Source organism: Schistocerca cancellata, chromosome 3 (assembly GCF_023864275.1).
Source record: "Schistocerca cancellata isolate TAMUIC-IGC-003103 chromosome 3, iqSchCanc2.1, whole genome shotgun sequence".
In the NCBI taxonomy this organism is placed as follows: Eukaryota; Metazoa; Arthropoda; class Insecta; order Orthoptera; family Acrididae; genus Schistocerca; species Schistocerca cancellata.
The window spans coordinates 778,284,732-778,300,270 of record NC_064628.1 but is presented as its reverse complement, the minus strand read 5'-3'; the positions used below and the strand labels follow the sequence as shown (position 1 = coordinate 778,300,270).

The 15,539-nt window shown below is 42.6% G+C and overlaps 1 protein-coding gene and 1 pseudogene across 1 annotated transcript in view; both read left to right on the top strand.

Annotated features, from left to right (window-relative positions):
• LOC126177058 (uncharacterized) overlaps positions 1-15,539 on the top strand; it is a 266,522-nt gene that overhangs the window by 149,689 nt on the left and 101,294 nt on the right. The window contains exons 6-8 of the mRNA XM_049924295.1: positions 752-969; positions 1,071-1,256; positions 7,491-7,642. Of these exons, the coding sequence (XP_049780252.1) occupies positions 752-969; positions 1,071-1,256; positions 7,491-7,642 (556 nt within the window). The remainder of the gene's footprint in view (positions 1-751; positions 970-1,070; positions 1,257-7,490; positions 7,643-15,539) is intronic.
• On the top strand, positions 1,351-1,468 carry LOC126177546 (5S ribosomal RNA; annotated as a pseudogene).

The window sequence follows — 15,539 nt, the reverse complement described above, 5'->3', positions numbered from 1 at the left end:
TGAACAGTGCCCTGCTGACATGCAGGGTCCATGGATTCATGAGGCTGACTCCATACCCGTACAAGTCCATCCGCTCGATACAATTTGAAACGAGATTCGTCAGACCGGGTAATATATTTCGAGTCATCAACAGTCAAATGTCGACGTTGACGGGCCCAGGCGAGGCGTAAAACTTTGTGTCATGCAGTCATCAAAGATACACGGGTCAGCCTTCGGCTGTGAAAGCCCGTATCGATGACGTTTCGTTGAATGGTTCGCACGCTGACACTTGTTGATGGCCGAGTATTGAAGTCTGCAGCAATTTGCGGGCTGGTCGCACTTCTGTCACATTGCACGATTATCTTCAGTCGTCTTGGTTCCGTTTTTGCAGTATCTTTTCCCGGCCGCAGTGATGTCGGAGATTTGATGTTTTACCGGATTCCTGATATTCAGGTACGCTCGTGAAACGGTGGTACGAAAAAATTCCCACTTCATCGCTACCTCGGAGATGCTGTGTCCCATCGCTCGTTCGCCGACTGTAACACCACGTTCAAATTCACTTATATCTTAATAACCTGCCATTATAGCAGTCGTAACCGATCTAACAACTCCGCCAGACACTTGTTGTGTTATATAGGAGTTCCCGACCGCAGCGCCGTATTCTGCCTTAGACATCTCTGTATTTGAATATGCATACCTATACCAGTTTCTTTGGTGCTTCAGTGTAGAAATTCATTCTTATACAAAATCTTGTTTTCTTTTTCCTTTGCAGAGCACTGGCAAAACATATAACTCCACCCACAATTGGGTTTATACCACCTGGAAGCACCACCGTCCAACAGATTTTAGTGTTACCTGGAGGTAACATGTCAGCCATGGAAAGACTGTTAGAAATTGAGGAGGAGCACGTAGCCACACTCTTAGCTGTTGCTGCTTTCAGCGTTCCACAAATGCTGGGCAGCAGAGGAATAAAGCCTTCCAAATCCTCAGGTGAGATACCGCTTCTTACTATGGAGAGTCTACTGCTTTCATAAGCAGAGCTGTAAGTGGAGAAGTGAAGTCTTTTACTGTACGTAGTCTTTTGCAAACAGGTCTCCCAAAGGTGACGAAGGAAGTCCACACCAAGGTGGTGGAATACTACCAGGAGATACTGTGGGGAGAGGTTGGCCAGGTGTCGGAGCACGTCGCGCTGTGGTGGGGTCCGTCCGCGCTGGGGGTGTTCCCTGTCGAACACACCCAGCAGTTCCGGGCCTGGTTGCACAAGGTACAACTCGCAGGTAAAAATCTTTCTGTTTCAGACTGCGTGTATGATCGTAACACGTTACACTGAACTGACTCATCAGTTTCCTGTCTTAACTGTGTATAAATTACGGCAACAGCCTTGCCGCAGTGGATACACCGGTTCCCGTGAGATCACCGAAATTAAGCTCTGTCGGGCGTGGTCAGCACTTGGATGGGTGACCATCCAGGCCGCCATGCGCTGTTGCCATTTTGCTGGGTGCACTCAGCCTCGTGATGCCAATTGAGGAGCTACTCGAACGATTAGTAGCGGTTTCGGTCAAGAATACCATCATAACGACCGGGAGAGTGGTGTGCTAACCCCACGCACCTCCTATCTGCATCCCCCAATGAGGATGACACGGCGGTCGGATGGTCCCAGTAGGCCACTCGTGGCCTGAAGACGGAGTGCTTAAAGTGAGTGCTTATCTGTGTATAAATTAAGGTGACAAAACTCGCTGGCTACCTCCTAATATTGTGTCGGGGATCGTTTTATCGAGCGTAGTACAGCAACTCGTCGTGGCATGGACTCTACGAGTCGTTGGAATTCCCCTGCATAAATATTGAAACTTGCTACCTTTATAGCCGTCCATAATTGCGGAAGTGTTGCTGGTGCAGGATATTGTGCAAGAACTGACCTCTCGATTATGTCTCACAAATATCCAAAAGGATTCATATCGGGCGATCTGGGTCGCCAAACCATTCGGTCTAAGCGTCCAGAATGTTCTTCACGCCAATCGCTAACGATTGCGACTCGGTGACATGGCGCATTGTCATCCGCAAAAATTACACCCTTGTTTGGGAACATGAGGTCCATGAATAGGAGCAAATGTTCTCCAAGTACCCGAACATGCAGAGGACCCAATCCATTCCATGTGTGCACAACCCCAACCATGATGGAGCCGCCACTGGCTTCCACATCGCCCTGTTGATAACTTGGGTCCATGGCTTCGAGGGGCTGCGCCACACTTGAACCCTACCGTTAGGTCTTACCGACTGAAGTCGGGACTCATCTGACCGGACCATGGTTTTTTAGGGTCCAACCGATATGGTCACAAGACCAGGAGAGGCGCTGCAGGCGATGTTGCACTGTCAGCAAAGACACTCGCGTCGGTTACCTGCTGCCATACCCTATTAACGCCTAATTTCGCCGCACTGTCCTAACGGATATGTCCATCGTGCGTATCACATTGATTTCTGGTGTTATTTCACGCAGTGTTGCTCGTCTATTAGCACTGACAACTTTATGCAAACGCTGCTGCTCTCGGTCATTAAGTGAATGCTATCGGCCACTGCGTTGCCTGGTGAAGAGTAATGCCTGAAATTTAGTATTCTCAGCACTATGGATAGTGAAATATTGAATTCCCTAACGACTTCTGAAACGGAATGTCCCATGCCTCTAACTGCCATTCCAAGTTCAGTGTCTGTTAATTCCCGTCATGCGGCCATAATCACGTCGGAAACATTTTCACACGAATCACCTTTGTTGTGCTTCCACTCCCCGCTATTCTCCGGCTTCTAGGATTTTTTTTTTTTTTTGCTGCGTTTGCGTTCTTTGGACTTCACTTCGCTTTTGTAAATGATATGTAAATATGTAAATGCCAAAAAATCGTGAAGGGTGAATGTGCAACAAAGATTTTATCGTCCACAACCTTTGCTTCGACCCCTATAAAAAGGAGTAATAAACATCAAACACAGCTGATTTTCTGTAAACAAAAACGAAACATCTCTGATGTGCAACTCTTTTAAAATGTAGTACGCTCAAGACAGAAAAAAATTAAATAAAATTGTTAGTTGTAACAGCTGTACAGGCAGCCATATTGGTATTTTTTGTTTGCTTTGCACGACTAACGAACAATATCCCTTGGATATACTCTATGTGGGGTGGAAACCTGTAGAAAGCTACGTTCGTGGCTGATGAGGAGGCGTGTATAAGGAAATTATCGAACACCACTATCGCTAATTAATTGAATTAGATGAACTGGGTATGTCCAGCGGATGAGAAACTACAGACTTTCTCGACAAATGTGCACAGGTAGGAGTCCCCACGATGCTGCTCTGAAGCGTTATAAAGACTAATTCAAGAAGAGCCTAAAGAGTCCAAACACCTACCCAAGTAAATGGTGCATCGCAGCAAAAAATCGTAAACAATGGCACACAGCTACGTCAGCTGTTGACTTACATTTTGAGCAGAAACGTCGGAGGCAGCAAAATGAAAAACGTCAGAGATAGAAATTTCGCCAGGCCCAGCCACACCCTACACCCTCTATTATGTGTAATGTAGGTTGCCGCATGTTTCATACCAGGATTGGTATGCCAAGCCACCATAGGCATCTTCATACATGAACTGCCGTGCCATAATGGAAATGCAGAAGAAAAATAAAAACCCAGATATGAGTCTCAGCCGCCGCCGACGACGAAGATCGCTAATTAATCTATTACAAGTCATTATGTTGTCGCCACTTGCGAAAAGATGGAAATTACCAATTATATTTCATGTAAGTATCGCCATTAAAGCAAGAATATGTTATCGTCCATAAAACTGCCAGTCAGTATGAAGTACCGTACGCTGTTTCCTTAGTCAATTCTTCTATGAATCTGTAAGTTCCAATGCAGGCAGTAGTAATTAGTCTTTCATATCTTATGTAAAATATTGTTTCCTTTAGCATTACTGTGTGCCATGTATATACAATAATTAAGCCAATATTTTCTCCAAGATTTCTATGTGGAAATTTTTTCCTAACTTCCCCGTGCAAAACTAATCCTCGAAATATTTATCTAAATTTTTAGTGTGATCCAGTATATTATTCATACAGGATCCAGTACATTATTCATACAGGACGTCCCATTTGTCTTGGTCACCAAAACAACTTTTTTCCAGAAACGAATTAAAAACTGTTTCGTGACAGTATTTCTCAGCTACCAGGCGGACTTAAACTGGCATGACTGCTTTTCTTGAAACTTCGTCCATTACGAAGATATGAGCTGCTGTTAATGTTTTTTAAATGTCACCCTGTATATTTTTTATTTGGTAATCCAATTCGTTTCCTCAAGACCTGTTTTACGAGGATAGTTTGATAAGTCTGGTAAAAAAGCAAGAAAAACTATACCTCACTTCTCGACATAGTCTCCTTTGAGGTATAAACGCTTGGTCTAGTGATCCTCCAGTTTTATCATCCAAACGGAAAAGTAGGTTCTGTCAAACTCTGCAAAATACTCGTTGACTACTACTATCACTTCCTCATTTGATGAAAATTTCTTCCCAGCAAGCCAACGTTTCAAGTTAGGGAACAAGAAGATGTTACTTGTGGATAAGTCTGGTGAATAGGGTGGATGAATTGTCAAAACCCAGTTCATGCACTTTCGCCATTATTAACACTGATGTGTGGGATGGTCCATTATCCTGGTGAAGAGCACTTTTTTGCGTGCCAACTTGGTCTTTTTTCAGGCAACGCAAGTTTCAAACTATCCATCAATGAATCATAATAGGGTCCAGTTACGGTTTTTCCTTTTTCCATGTAATATACGAGGACTATTCCTTGGGAAGCCTAAAAAAACAGTGGCCATCACCTTCCTAACTGACCAAATGGTATTTGTCTAGCTTTGTGCACTTTCACCTGCCTTTCTCCTTGTTGACTCTGGAGTGTAATTATGGATCCAACCAAGTTTCATGGATAGTCACAAATCGGCACAAAAATCTTGCAGATTGCGATTACACATCGTCAGATACTGTGTTGAAATGTTGTGCCGGATGCGCTTTTGGTCGACTGCGAGCAATCGCGACACCCACTTAGCCAATTCTGCGTGCAAGATATTATGCACTAGTTCAGTTGAGATGCCTACAGTCTCAGCAGTCTCATTAAGGTTTGCATTACCATATTATGGATTTTGTCACGTGATTTCCTTTTTTCTGACTCAACTAGACGGACAGAGCGCACTTGTCGGACCACATTTAAATTCTTTATTCAAGAAATAGATGCTCCCTAATGATCATGTCCATGCAGACTTCATCCAATTAATAATAGCATGAAACTCCGTTTTCTCCATTTTCAATCGTAGTCGATACACTGACCAATTCAGATGGCAGTCAACAATGAACTGCATGCTGTACATTGTTGAAATTCTTTGTAAAATCCTTAGAATAATCACGGTTACCAACCATGAAGGTGCAACAAAAACGTTCTTTTTGTGATGATTTGTGACTATTGATGAAACCTGGATCCATCATTACACGCCAGAGTCCTTCCATGGAAATCTATCAGAGTTATAAAACCACCCTCTTGAAATCTCGACATTAGTAACAACTTAATACAAAACTGACTTCGACTTTCCCTGGATTCGTAAGTCGTGCACTTTCTAGAGTTTCACAGTAAACAAATCGAATCACAAGGAAAATGCACACCGACAATGCAGTCAACCGTCGGGCCTGGTGGGCTAGTGGTAAAGCATATGTCTGGAAACCGAGAAGTCGTGGGATTGAACCCGGTCGTCCAACGGAAATTTTCCATTTACCTTTAATCCATCCTTCATATCCTGACGATTTGAGGAGCCACGAGGAACTTTGTCCGGCTTCCACGTTAAAATGTGGGTCCCCTTTCCCCGGTAGGATTACTGGCGTATATTAGGGACACAGACAAGTCGCCGAAGTGGCGTCCAATAGAGACACCTGTAACGAGCCACTGAGCTACACGAAATTATTGTTATTAAGCCAGCTGCCTTCCGTTGAAGATTTGTGTGAAAATAATGTACATTAACGAAGAGAGCATAGAAATATTACTCATTTATGGAGAATGATCTTTTGCAGAACAATAACCGCGATAACGTTTTCGTTTACAAACCTAACCAAGCATCTCCCAGGTCGCTCATACATTTTGCCGTAGAGTAATAACAGTAAACAGCCAATCTTACCTCAATTTTCACTCATAAATTTCTTCTCGGCTTTACAAAATACACGGACCAGTCACATTAACATGACCACCGCCTACGTGCGACATAAACGGGCAACAACCACTCACAGACCGCAGGTGGCAGCACTAGCAGTGGAGGGTATATAAAACGAGACTGGAAAGGGGATGGGGGGGGGGGGGGGGAGAGACGGCAACACGGTGAACAGTGCAGCAGTTTTAATAATGCGGACATAGAGCGGTTTATCCGACATCGTAAGAGGCATGATCATTGGCTTTTGGGTCAAGGGTGGAAGTATTTCCGTTAATCGCGCTTGGCAAAATGACGGTATTCAAAACCGGCGTCGTAGCACCTGTGGTGCACCACAGGCCATAGTTGGCTATGGAGACGTGTACGGGCCAATAGACGTGCACTACTGAGCAACTGACCGCCCAGATGAACGAAGGGTCTACCAACAGTGTCTCCTCAACGCCAATTCCTCAAACGCTGTTGCGTATGGACCTGCTTAGCAGGTGACTGGTTTGTGCATCCATTCTGACTCCTGTCCATAGTCGACGTAGACTGGAATTTGCACGCGAATACCGTAACTGGACGTCCAATGACTGGTGACAGATGGGATTCTCAGATGAATCGCGTTTAATGCTCCATCGGACAGATAGTCGTGGGTGCGTACGGGGTAAAAGTAAACACCCTGTAGCCGTTATGGTCTGGGGAAGGTTTTCGTAGATGATCTCCTCACTCTCTGGAAGTCATAATGGGTCAACAACAGTATGCATCTATTCTTGGGGACCATGTCCACCCGTTAATCCAGTTTGTTTTTCCTCGGCACAATGCCATCTACCAGCAGGACAATGCAACGTGCCACACAGCTCGCAGTGTACGTGCGTCGTTCGAAGAGCACCAGGATGAGTTTACCGTACTCCACTGGCTGACAAACTCCCCGGATTAAAACCCAATCGAGAATCTGTTTGACAACCTCGATAGGACTGTCCATGCCATGGATCCTCAACTGACAAACCTAGCGCATTTTGCCACGGCAGTGGAGTCGGCATGGCTCCACGCCCCTATCCGTACTTCCCAGAACATCAGTGGCTCCCTTTCTGCACGTCTCGTAGCGTTCCACACTCCAAAGGTAGATAGCGTAGTTGGATTATCTTTCGGCAAGCATCATCAGAATAATGCTCACAGAAGAAAACTGTACCATCATATTCCACCTAGATTATATCTGTCACAACCGTGCTTGTAACACGCGTAAACATAAGGAGACCATTAGACGGAGGCCACTCTGAACTGGTATGTCATGTGATGCACTGTTTGTGTTGTGCCAGGTAGTGTGCCTCAGCCATTGACTGCAGCCGTGCAGAGTCTGATGGACGGGCTGTGTTGCCACATCACTTCAGCGTCGTGGGACCAGAATTTCAGGATGACAGTCATCCGGCGCAACAAAGATCTGGAGCACATCATCTACCAGTCAAATCAGGTATTTGGACAATCAGCTTATCTCTCAAATTTTTATAGCTGTTACCAAAATTCTTTAACTTCTTCCGCTCTTCAGCAGGAGAACACACATTGTAAATTATGCTTCAACTTCGATAAAAAAGAAGCTAAAAATTGTTGATTGCCGCATTAGACGAAAGCTAAGCATTCTTTTCAAGATTTGAAGCTGTTGAAACTGAAATTATACAGGGCGTTAGGAAATTCCCGTTACCAACTTCTAGGACTGGCAGAGCGAAGTGGAACCCATCTCCAGAAACGCAGAGTTTACTTGCAAGTTGCGTCTCAAAAACAGCAAATGTTAAGTTTTAAAGTCTGTTTTGGACGAGGTTGTCAGGGACGGAGAAGGAAGGCGGTTAGCGAAAGTTGGGACATAAAATTAGCCGTCTCATTTTCAAAGAAAATCTGGAAAACCTAAATCTGAGAGGATTACGCTGTTGTCATTTCACTGATCTTTTATGTACTCTTTAGCTCTGTAACGAATTTGGCTCCGTAGTCATTCTGAAGGATCCCTTATTAACCTATTGTAATTAGTTGCCACAAGGAAATGATAATCACTTGAAAATGGTTATATACCCGATATTTTAATACCATTTAGCAGAGCATGCAGAGCTGCCTCAAACCAGTCTCTGGTCTGAAGACCACAACAACAACAACAACAACAGTAGAACAGTCAGATGGCAAAAGGGATACGATTTAGACAATTCTACATGACAGTTAATTCTCAAAATTGAAAATGATCTAAATCTGAATGCTCGGAAAGTGAGCTGAATTTCCGTCCTCCAGAATGCGAGACCAATGCCACTGTGTGCCGTAACTCCTTTTTATGTGATTTGTCAAATAAAAGAAGTATTCCCATTCAGTTTCTACTTCAATATTTCTCTTCCCCCATGACCTTTGCAATGTGTACATTGTGGTTCCAGTAGGTGAGATCATTCAAATTCGCCACAGAGACTGTTAACAAGAAATCAACGCTCTGATTCTCGTATTTTTATGAGTACGACTGTCAGAGACATCCAGGATGATATTCAAATAAAACATCTCATGGCATGCTGCAGAAACACGATATTGGCATCGGGTAGTGGTAGAGTGCAGTCAAGTTTATGATTCAAATATACGTTTAAAATTGAGTACGAACGATGCTGTGGGCATCATCACGGTGAGTTCGCCAAAAGTGTATCTGACTTGCCGAAAAAGCTGTCTGTCGATCTGGGTATCGTACTGGGTAATTAAACGTTATAGTGGTGCCAGACAAGCTTCGAAAAACACTATTCGTGCAATTACATGAATTTCAGCGAGGCTTTATTGTCGCTTCGCCGGCTGTTGCATGGTGCTTCTGAAATATAGACCAAGACCTTGGACTTTAGGTGTCAGCGGCTTATTAGTGTTGGTACCGGTGCTCCAAGGAAGGCTTGCGTGCTCGTCTTCTTCAATCTGAGTAACAGTAGCCTGGACGGGTGCATTATTCGAGCAACCGACATACGATAACAGCAGCATATATTAGGGGCAATGTCATAACGTGTATATATGCTAGGAACCTCAGATGGCGCTTTTGGGGGAGTAGGCTAAGAGTTAGAGTGAGCCTTGGGGAGGGGGGGGGGGAGGGGGGGGAGGGGGGGGGAGGGGCTTTCTCTCGTATCTCATCACCCTCCAGCTTGCTTCTGGTGGCGCAGCGAAACACACACACAGCGACAGTTATTTGCAAGTTGGGGATCAATCAGGGGGGAGATACTAACAGAGTACATCAGCTAGCGACCTAGAGGATTAACTATGGACAAGAGCACTGGATAAAGATTAGTCCGCCCCCAGAAAGCATCATGCAACTACGGAGTAACACCGACTATAGCTTGAATTCGATGAGACATAGAATCTACGAGTTCCTTCAGTTACGCCACATCCTACTAAAGCCACTCATTGATGATTAGATGCCGCATAGCAAGGATGGTGATTGCTACGTGTGGCTCGCTGTTTCAGACGTTTTCAGTGAAAATAAGATAGGGTGATTTGGCGGACAGTTGAGTTAAGGTGCTTGAGTGTTCCTAAAATCGGGAACGTACTGTGTGCTTACAGCATTGTTCATACGACTATTGTAATTTAGGAAGACCGGAGTGTCTACAACATGCACATGCTGACGATTGTTGAAATAAAAGTCCTGGTTCAAGTACGTGGTAACTTGAATGAGTGAGTCAAAGAAATTCTACGGAAAGCACCCACAAAACATAACAGAGCACCTCCTTTGTAAACTTGACCCTCCACACCCTGCAGGTTAAATGCACACGATATCTTGCATAGTTTGGAAAGAGGTAAATTCATGACTCATTGGACCATACTACACACTTCCAGTGAATTACGTCCAATTTATGTGTTGTCTGGGCCATTAAAGATGTGCAGGTTTATGTGCAAAGTACCCGACTCCAGATGTCTTTCCGTTCGTTTTGCAATATATCACGTGACTGGTTGGAGGGACCGTTGGTGGTCCTACGTGTGAGGGCTAATTTCACCAATTTTATTCTCATATTCGATGGCGTAACATCTTACCTGACTCTTCTTGTACGGTACGGCCTCAGAATTTCATCAAACCCCTTTGTAATGCATTAGCACGTCTTTTCAATTGTCTGCCGTTGGAAATAGATGGACATCTCTGAAACACTTAATTGCGTTGACATACGCGTATACAAGTACCAGTAGACACGTTCCGTGTAGGAAGGAGAGCGAGTACGCTGGATTGCAAGTGTAACTGTTACGACAGTACAAGGAGAAATACAGAGAGGTGGCGCAGTGGTTAGCACACTCGACTCGCATTCGGGAGGACGACGGTTCAGACCCGCATCTGGCCATCCTGATTTAGGTTTCCTATGATTTCCCTAAATCGCTTCAGGTAAATGCCGGGATGGTTCCTTGTAAAGGGCACAGCCGACTTCCTTCACCATCCTTCCCTAATCCGCTGGGACCGATGACCTCGCTGTTTGGTCCACTCCCCAAATCAACAAACCAACCAACCAAGGAGAAATGACCCAAAGATGAAGCACATTCTCTAAATGATTATTAATTAGTAAAACAAAGTCTTTGAAAAATTTACAGAAATAAATGATAAGCCATACGACTCGTTATTAGCCCATAAATGCAAGTTGCCACGACGAAAACAATACACAAATAGCACGCTTTTTGGTTTCAGGGACATAGAAGCGACGTTGTTTTGCGCCCAGTTTTCGTTTGAAGGAGCCCATATGTTTTCGCATGGTGAAGGTGAATTAAACAACGATATAACCAAGTTGATTGTACTGGATGAAATTTGTATGTTTATCGACTGAAGCGTGGAGTACAACGTCGAACTTATTCCACACACATTCTTCCACTAATGAGCAACATTTGCAATTATATGCGCTGCATCACATAATTTTCAACTTACACCTTCCACAGTCTCTCAAAACACAGCTTCGTTAAAGGATACCTGAATCCGACAATCGTCCATTTCTTCTTGTCAATGCTACTTTACAACAACAAGATCATGCACTCAACTTCCGTACTAATTGTAAGTTACCATTAGTCCTGCACTGCCGCGCACTTCAGTAAGAAGGATCGGGTCGATGAGTAGAGAGCGACCGCAGTGCTACCGTTCTCGGGCTCGTTACACTCACAGAACGACAGCGGGAAGGAAGGAAGGCAGTTCAAAATCAAATGTGTGTGAAATCTTACGGGACTTAACGGCTAAGGTCAACAGTCCATAAGCTCACACACTGCTTAACCTAAATTATCCTAAGGAAAAACACACACACCCATGCCCGAACCTCCGCCGGGACCAGCGGCACAGTCCATGACTGCAGCGCCTCAGGCCGCTCGGCTAATCCCGCGCGGCAAGGAAGGCAGTGCCTTGAATTGTAGAGTAGGCAACCGACCACATTAGATTTGTACTCGCTCCGTGTCAGACCTCTTTCAGTGGACCATAGCTCAATAGGGTTACTATTACTTGTAACCGGTATTTCCACTGTGACAATGTAGCTAATAAGTGCATGCCTGACGATGGCACAATGACGAAATTACAGCACCAAAATAAAAAGTTACTTTTACAGCAACAAGCAGAATATCACATACTTTGGAGAACAATGTGTTTCAGAAATGTTCAATCAATAATTCTAATGCCAAGAGAGGTTTATATGCTAAACGGAGGTTAGATGTTGAAATTCTGAGGCTGTATGATCCACGATAAAGTGGGGAAGATATTACTTCCTGATGTAGAGCTGCACCTCCCGAAAAGATATGACAGTTAAATTAGGGAAATTAGATCTGATATGGAGGACTAACGAAAGTGACATGTACCAACCACAAATGGAACAGGAAAGAGAAGAAATGACTCAAAAAAAGTAATTCACAGGCCCATAGTACCACACATTCTTGAGTAGCCGCCATGTCATCGTCTGCCATATGGCGTGATTTGGATGGGGTGTGGAGGAGCATGTGATCAACACTACTCTCTCCCATAATCGTAAGCTTTGCAGACCTTCGAACCCCTTCTTCTTCAAGTAGCTCCTCAATTAGGAGGCTAAGCGTGCCCCTTACGAGTCCTCCGAAAAAGGAAAAATATTTGGCAGTTCGTCTGCATTGTAGTCAGGCTGTGGGGCGGCTGGTGGAATACTTGTTAATGTTCCTATTATTTATTAAATGCTGTGGTTTGCCGTTCTCAACACTGCCTCTCTAACTACAATACTGGCAACCAGAAAGTGATTAGCAAAACGTGAAGCCTGTAATTTGAATTCCTAGTGCCCACTTCATCTGAGAAATACATTTATAGCTACACCTTATAGCTCTGAGGAATTAGGAGATTGTCTGGGATTCATAATCAAAAACCATTCTCTCTAAAATGTTCACTATATTCTGAAAGTCACAGACCAAAAAGAATCCACACAATCCAACTACCAGAGCAGTTTAGATTCTAATGCACTGATGCCACTATAACTGTTCAAATTAAATGTTTTAGTGAATGCTCTCCATAATTTGATGATAATGTTCATCAAACGCCACGCTAAATAATGGTAGAATGTCTGTCCTGCGGTGGCACGTGAAAATACGACATACGAAAACTGAAGACAGATCATTAAAGTCATCCCAAAATTAACACTTCACTCGAAAACGATTTCATGGTTACGCGTATCCCGAGTAACTTATTATGGCATCCGAGGCTGTTTATAGCAATGATACTGACGCGACGTGACTCCCGGCACAGGTGGTGCGCTAATCAGCGTCTGGAGAGAACTGTGGCCTTCCTTTTCTCGCGCAGCGTTCTTACATATAAAGCCGCGGTGTGGACGGCTAAGGGAACGCCTGATCAAATCTGCTCTGCCGACTAGCCGCTGGGCTAGTAATGCACCACTTTAAGTTATCGAATAAATCATTGCTTCCTTATCTGATGGACAATGAAGCTTTCTATTTAATTGTGCAATCAGCACACGAGTAAGTAATCATAATAAAAGTCAAATATTTTGGGCGAGAGAATTAATTTAATTACACTACACGCAGTAGACGAGCTCTGAACTTGCTCTTTGGAGATACGCTATAGCTATAGTTTTATAGTTATTCTGTTGAAACTTCTCACATTTTTATCATTATAGCGGATCTCCCATCTACTTAAATTTAAACATACTAGCTTTATTTATTCGCCTACTTAATCTATCTTGCTTCCTTAATTTTTAAGACAAAAACCAGAAAATCGTGAATTTCAACTAAAATTTTAATTTGTGAGATCCAGAATACTGTTTCTACTAAATTATTATGCAAAAGGAATCTAAGTATAAATTTTTAAATTTCTAGCTCTTTTATATTGCGCCAATGATTTTTACAGAAAAACATCCAAATTTCGAAAATGGTTAAAGTTATTGAACTGATATCCAACACATATTGATTTTGTATTACTCCTGACAAGCTAGAAACGTTTCAGGTTATTTACTTCATTTTAAAGTACTGCGCAATATTTATGATGTCAGAGCTAGTTACAGCGGACTAGGCTGGCACACAATGGAAAGACTGATGTGAATTTTATAAGTCGTGAGTATGCTGCTTCCCTACATCACCCTCTACTTAATTTTTTTGAATGTAAATGAAAAAAATTAATTACAAAAAGGGAAGCAAGAGTACAACTTAACTCCCTATGAAAATTAATATTGAAATGTAAACATATAGAAATATTAAAAGAAAACTAATTACCTACTTCAATTATTTAAATTGCTGGCATGTTCACTGCCTCTTAAGCAACATTATCACTCAAAATTTAAGCAAAATCAATGAAACACTTTGGCATACATATTGCCTTAGACAGACAAACACATAAAAATATGTAAAATTATGAAAATCTTAAATCCATTAAATTGCCTGTAAATATTTTTACGTACACAAATTCAAAGAAAATGACACAGTTATTCATGATACATAAACAGATAATTATATCTTAGCAGTCCTTTCTAAACCTGAAAGAAAATTTCACAAATCATGACAATTTCATATTTACACATGTGGTTGTAGCCGTTTTGGCTGGCGTTCTACACTTCCATTCACAAGGGTAGAGGAGGGGAAGCTGCTATGGTGTGCGTCCTTCACGTTCACTCTAAATTACATGGGGAAAGGGGAGGGGTCACTGTGAGTTGTGTCCAAGCCACTTCACGCTTTCACGCAGCTACCAGGCTGCCATTATGTGGTTTGTCCTGTAGAACAAACAAAAAGAGTGCCTCATACTCTGTTCACTTAATATCTAAGGGTGGGTCACAATGAAATGGGAATATATATATATATATATATATATATATATATATATATATATATATATATATATACATTTTATCTTTCAATATGTTACCGGAACAAAGTTAACAGAACTTTTTCAATTTTACTCTCGCAGTTACTTAACTGTCATAAAATCGGTAAACAAATGGCTCAAAAATCATGAATCCTATTTAATCTCAATTTATTATTTCTGGGCCAGAACACTGAACCAATGCTCGGTACATCCTTGATACATTTGTATTTTATTTACTTAGCTGACTCATCTTCGATTACCTTATTTTTAGAGATAGTATGAGTACATTTGATTAGTAGTTGTCTTCTCAGCTTCTTTGTACATGTGAGTAACTTGTGGAAATAGTACAGTTCTGAGTGTTCAAAACACACTACGTTTAGTTCACTACTAAATCCACTTATTGGTCTTCTGCTGCTGTGTCAGTTCCACATCTGCAACTATGTACTTACTTACTCTGCTAGTGTATGAACTTAAGTAATACTCACTCCATTAACATTTAACGCATAGGATAGCACATTTATTTCATATCTATAGTGTATTGCAGCTGATCAGTTTGCTCACGTTGCAATCCATTTCCACTTGATTGGATGCTGAAACTACAAGTAGTCTCTCTCGACCTACCACTAAAGTGCATTAAGTAATTATGGCCGAGCGTAATGCTAAATTCCTTAAACCTATAGGACACCATGAGCTGCTCTGTCTCATCTAACATAAGGGTACCTATGGTCGCATTCACGCCTCCAACTCATAACCTCAATACATGTAGGTGTGTCACCGCACACCCAACACCAAAATAATGGCCAGCTCCAACCTTATAAATACTTCAGGGACGTGTCCTTCACGTCTCAACCACAAACACTACTCAATTCTTTCAGACTGCCATTCCTTGCTACACAAGGTGAGTTCATTTTTACAACTTATCTGCCTATTTTTCATAACACTAAGCACTCTCTCTTACTATTTATTACTTAGCTCTAATGCATACACTAGGTCTCATTGCCACTTCAGATCCTGCTTATAAACGAAATTGTATATGTTTTTTAAATATTATTGTGGGACCATTTTCAATAGAACAACACTTTGTACTTACAATATTACC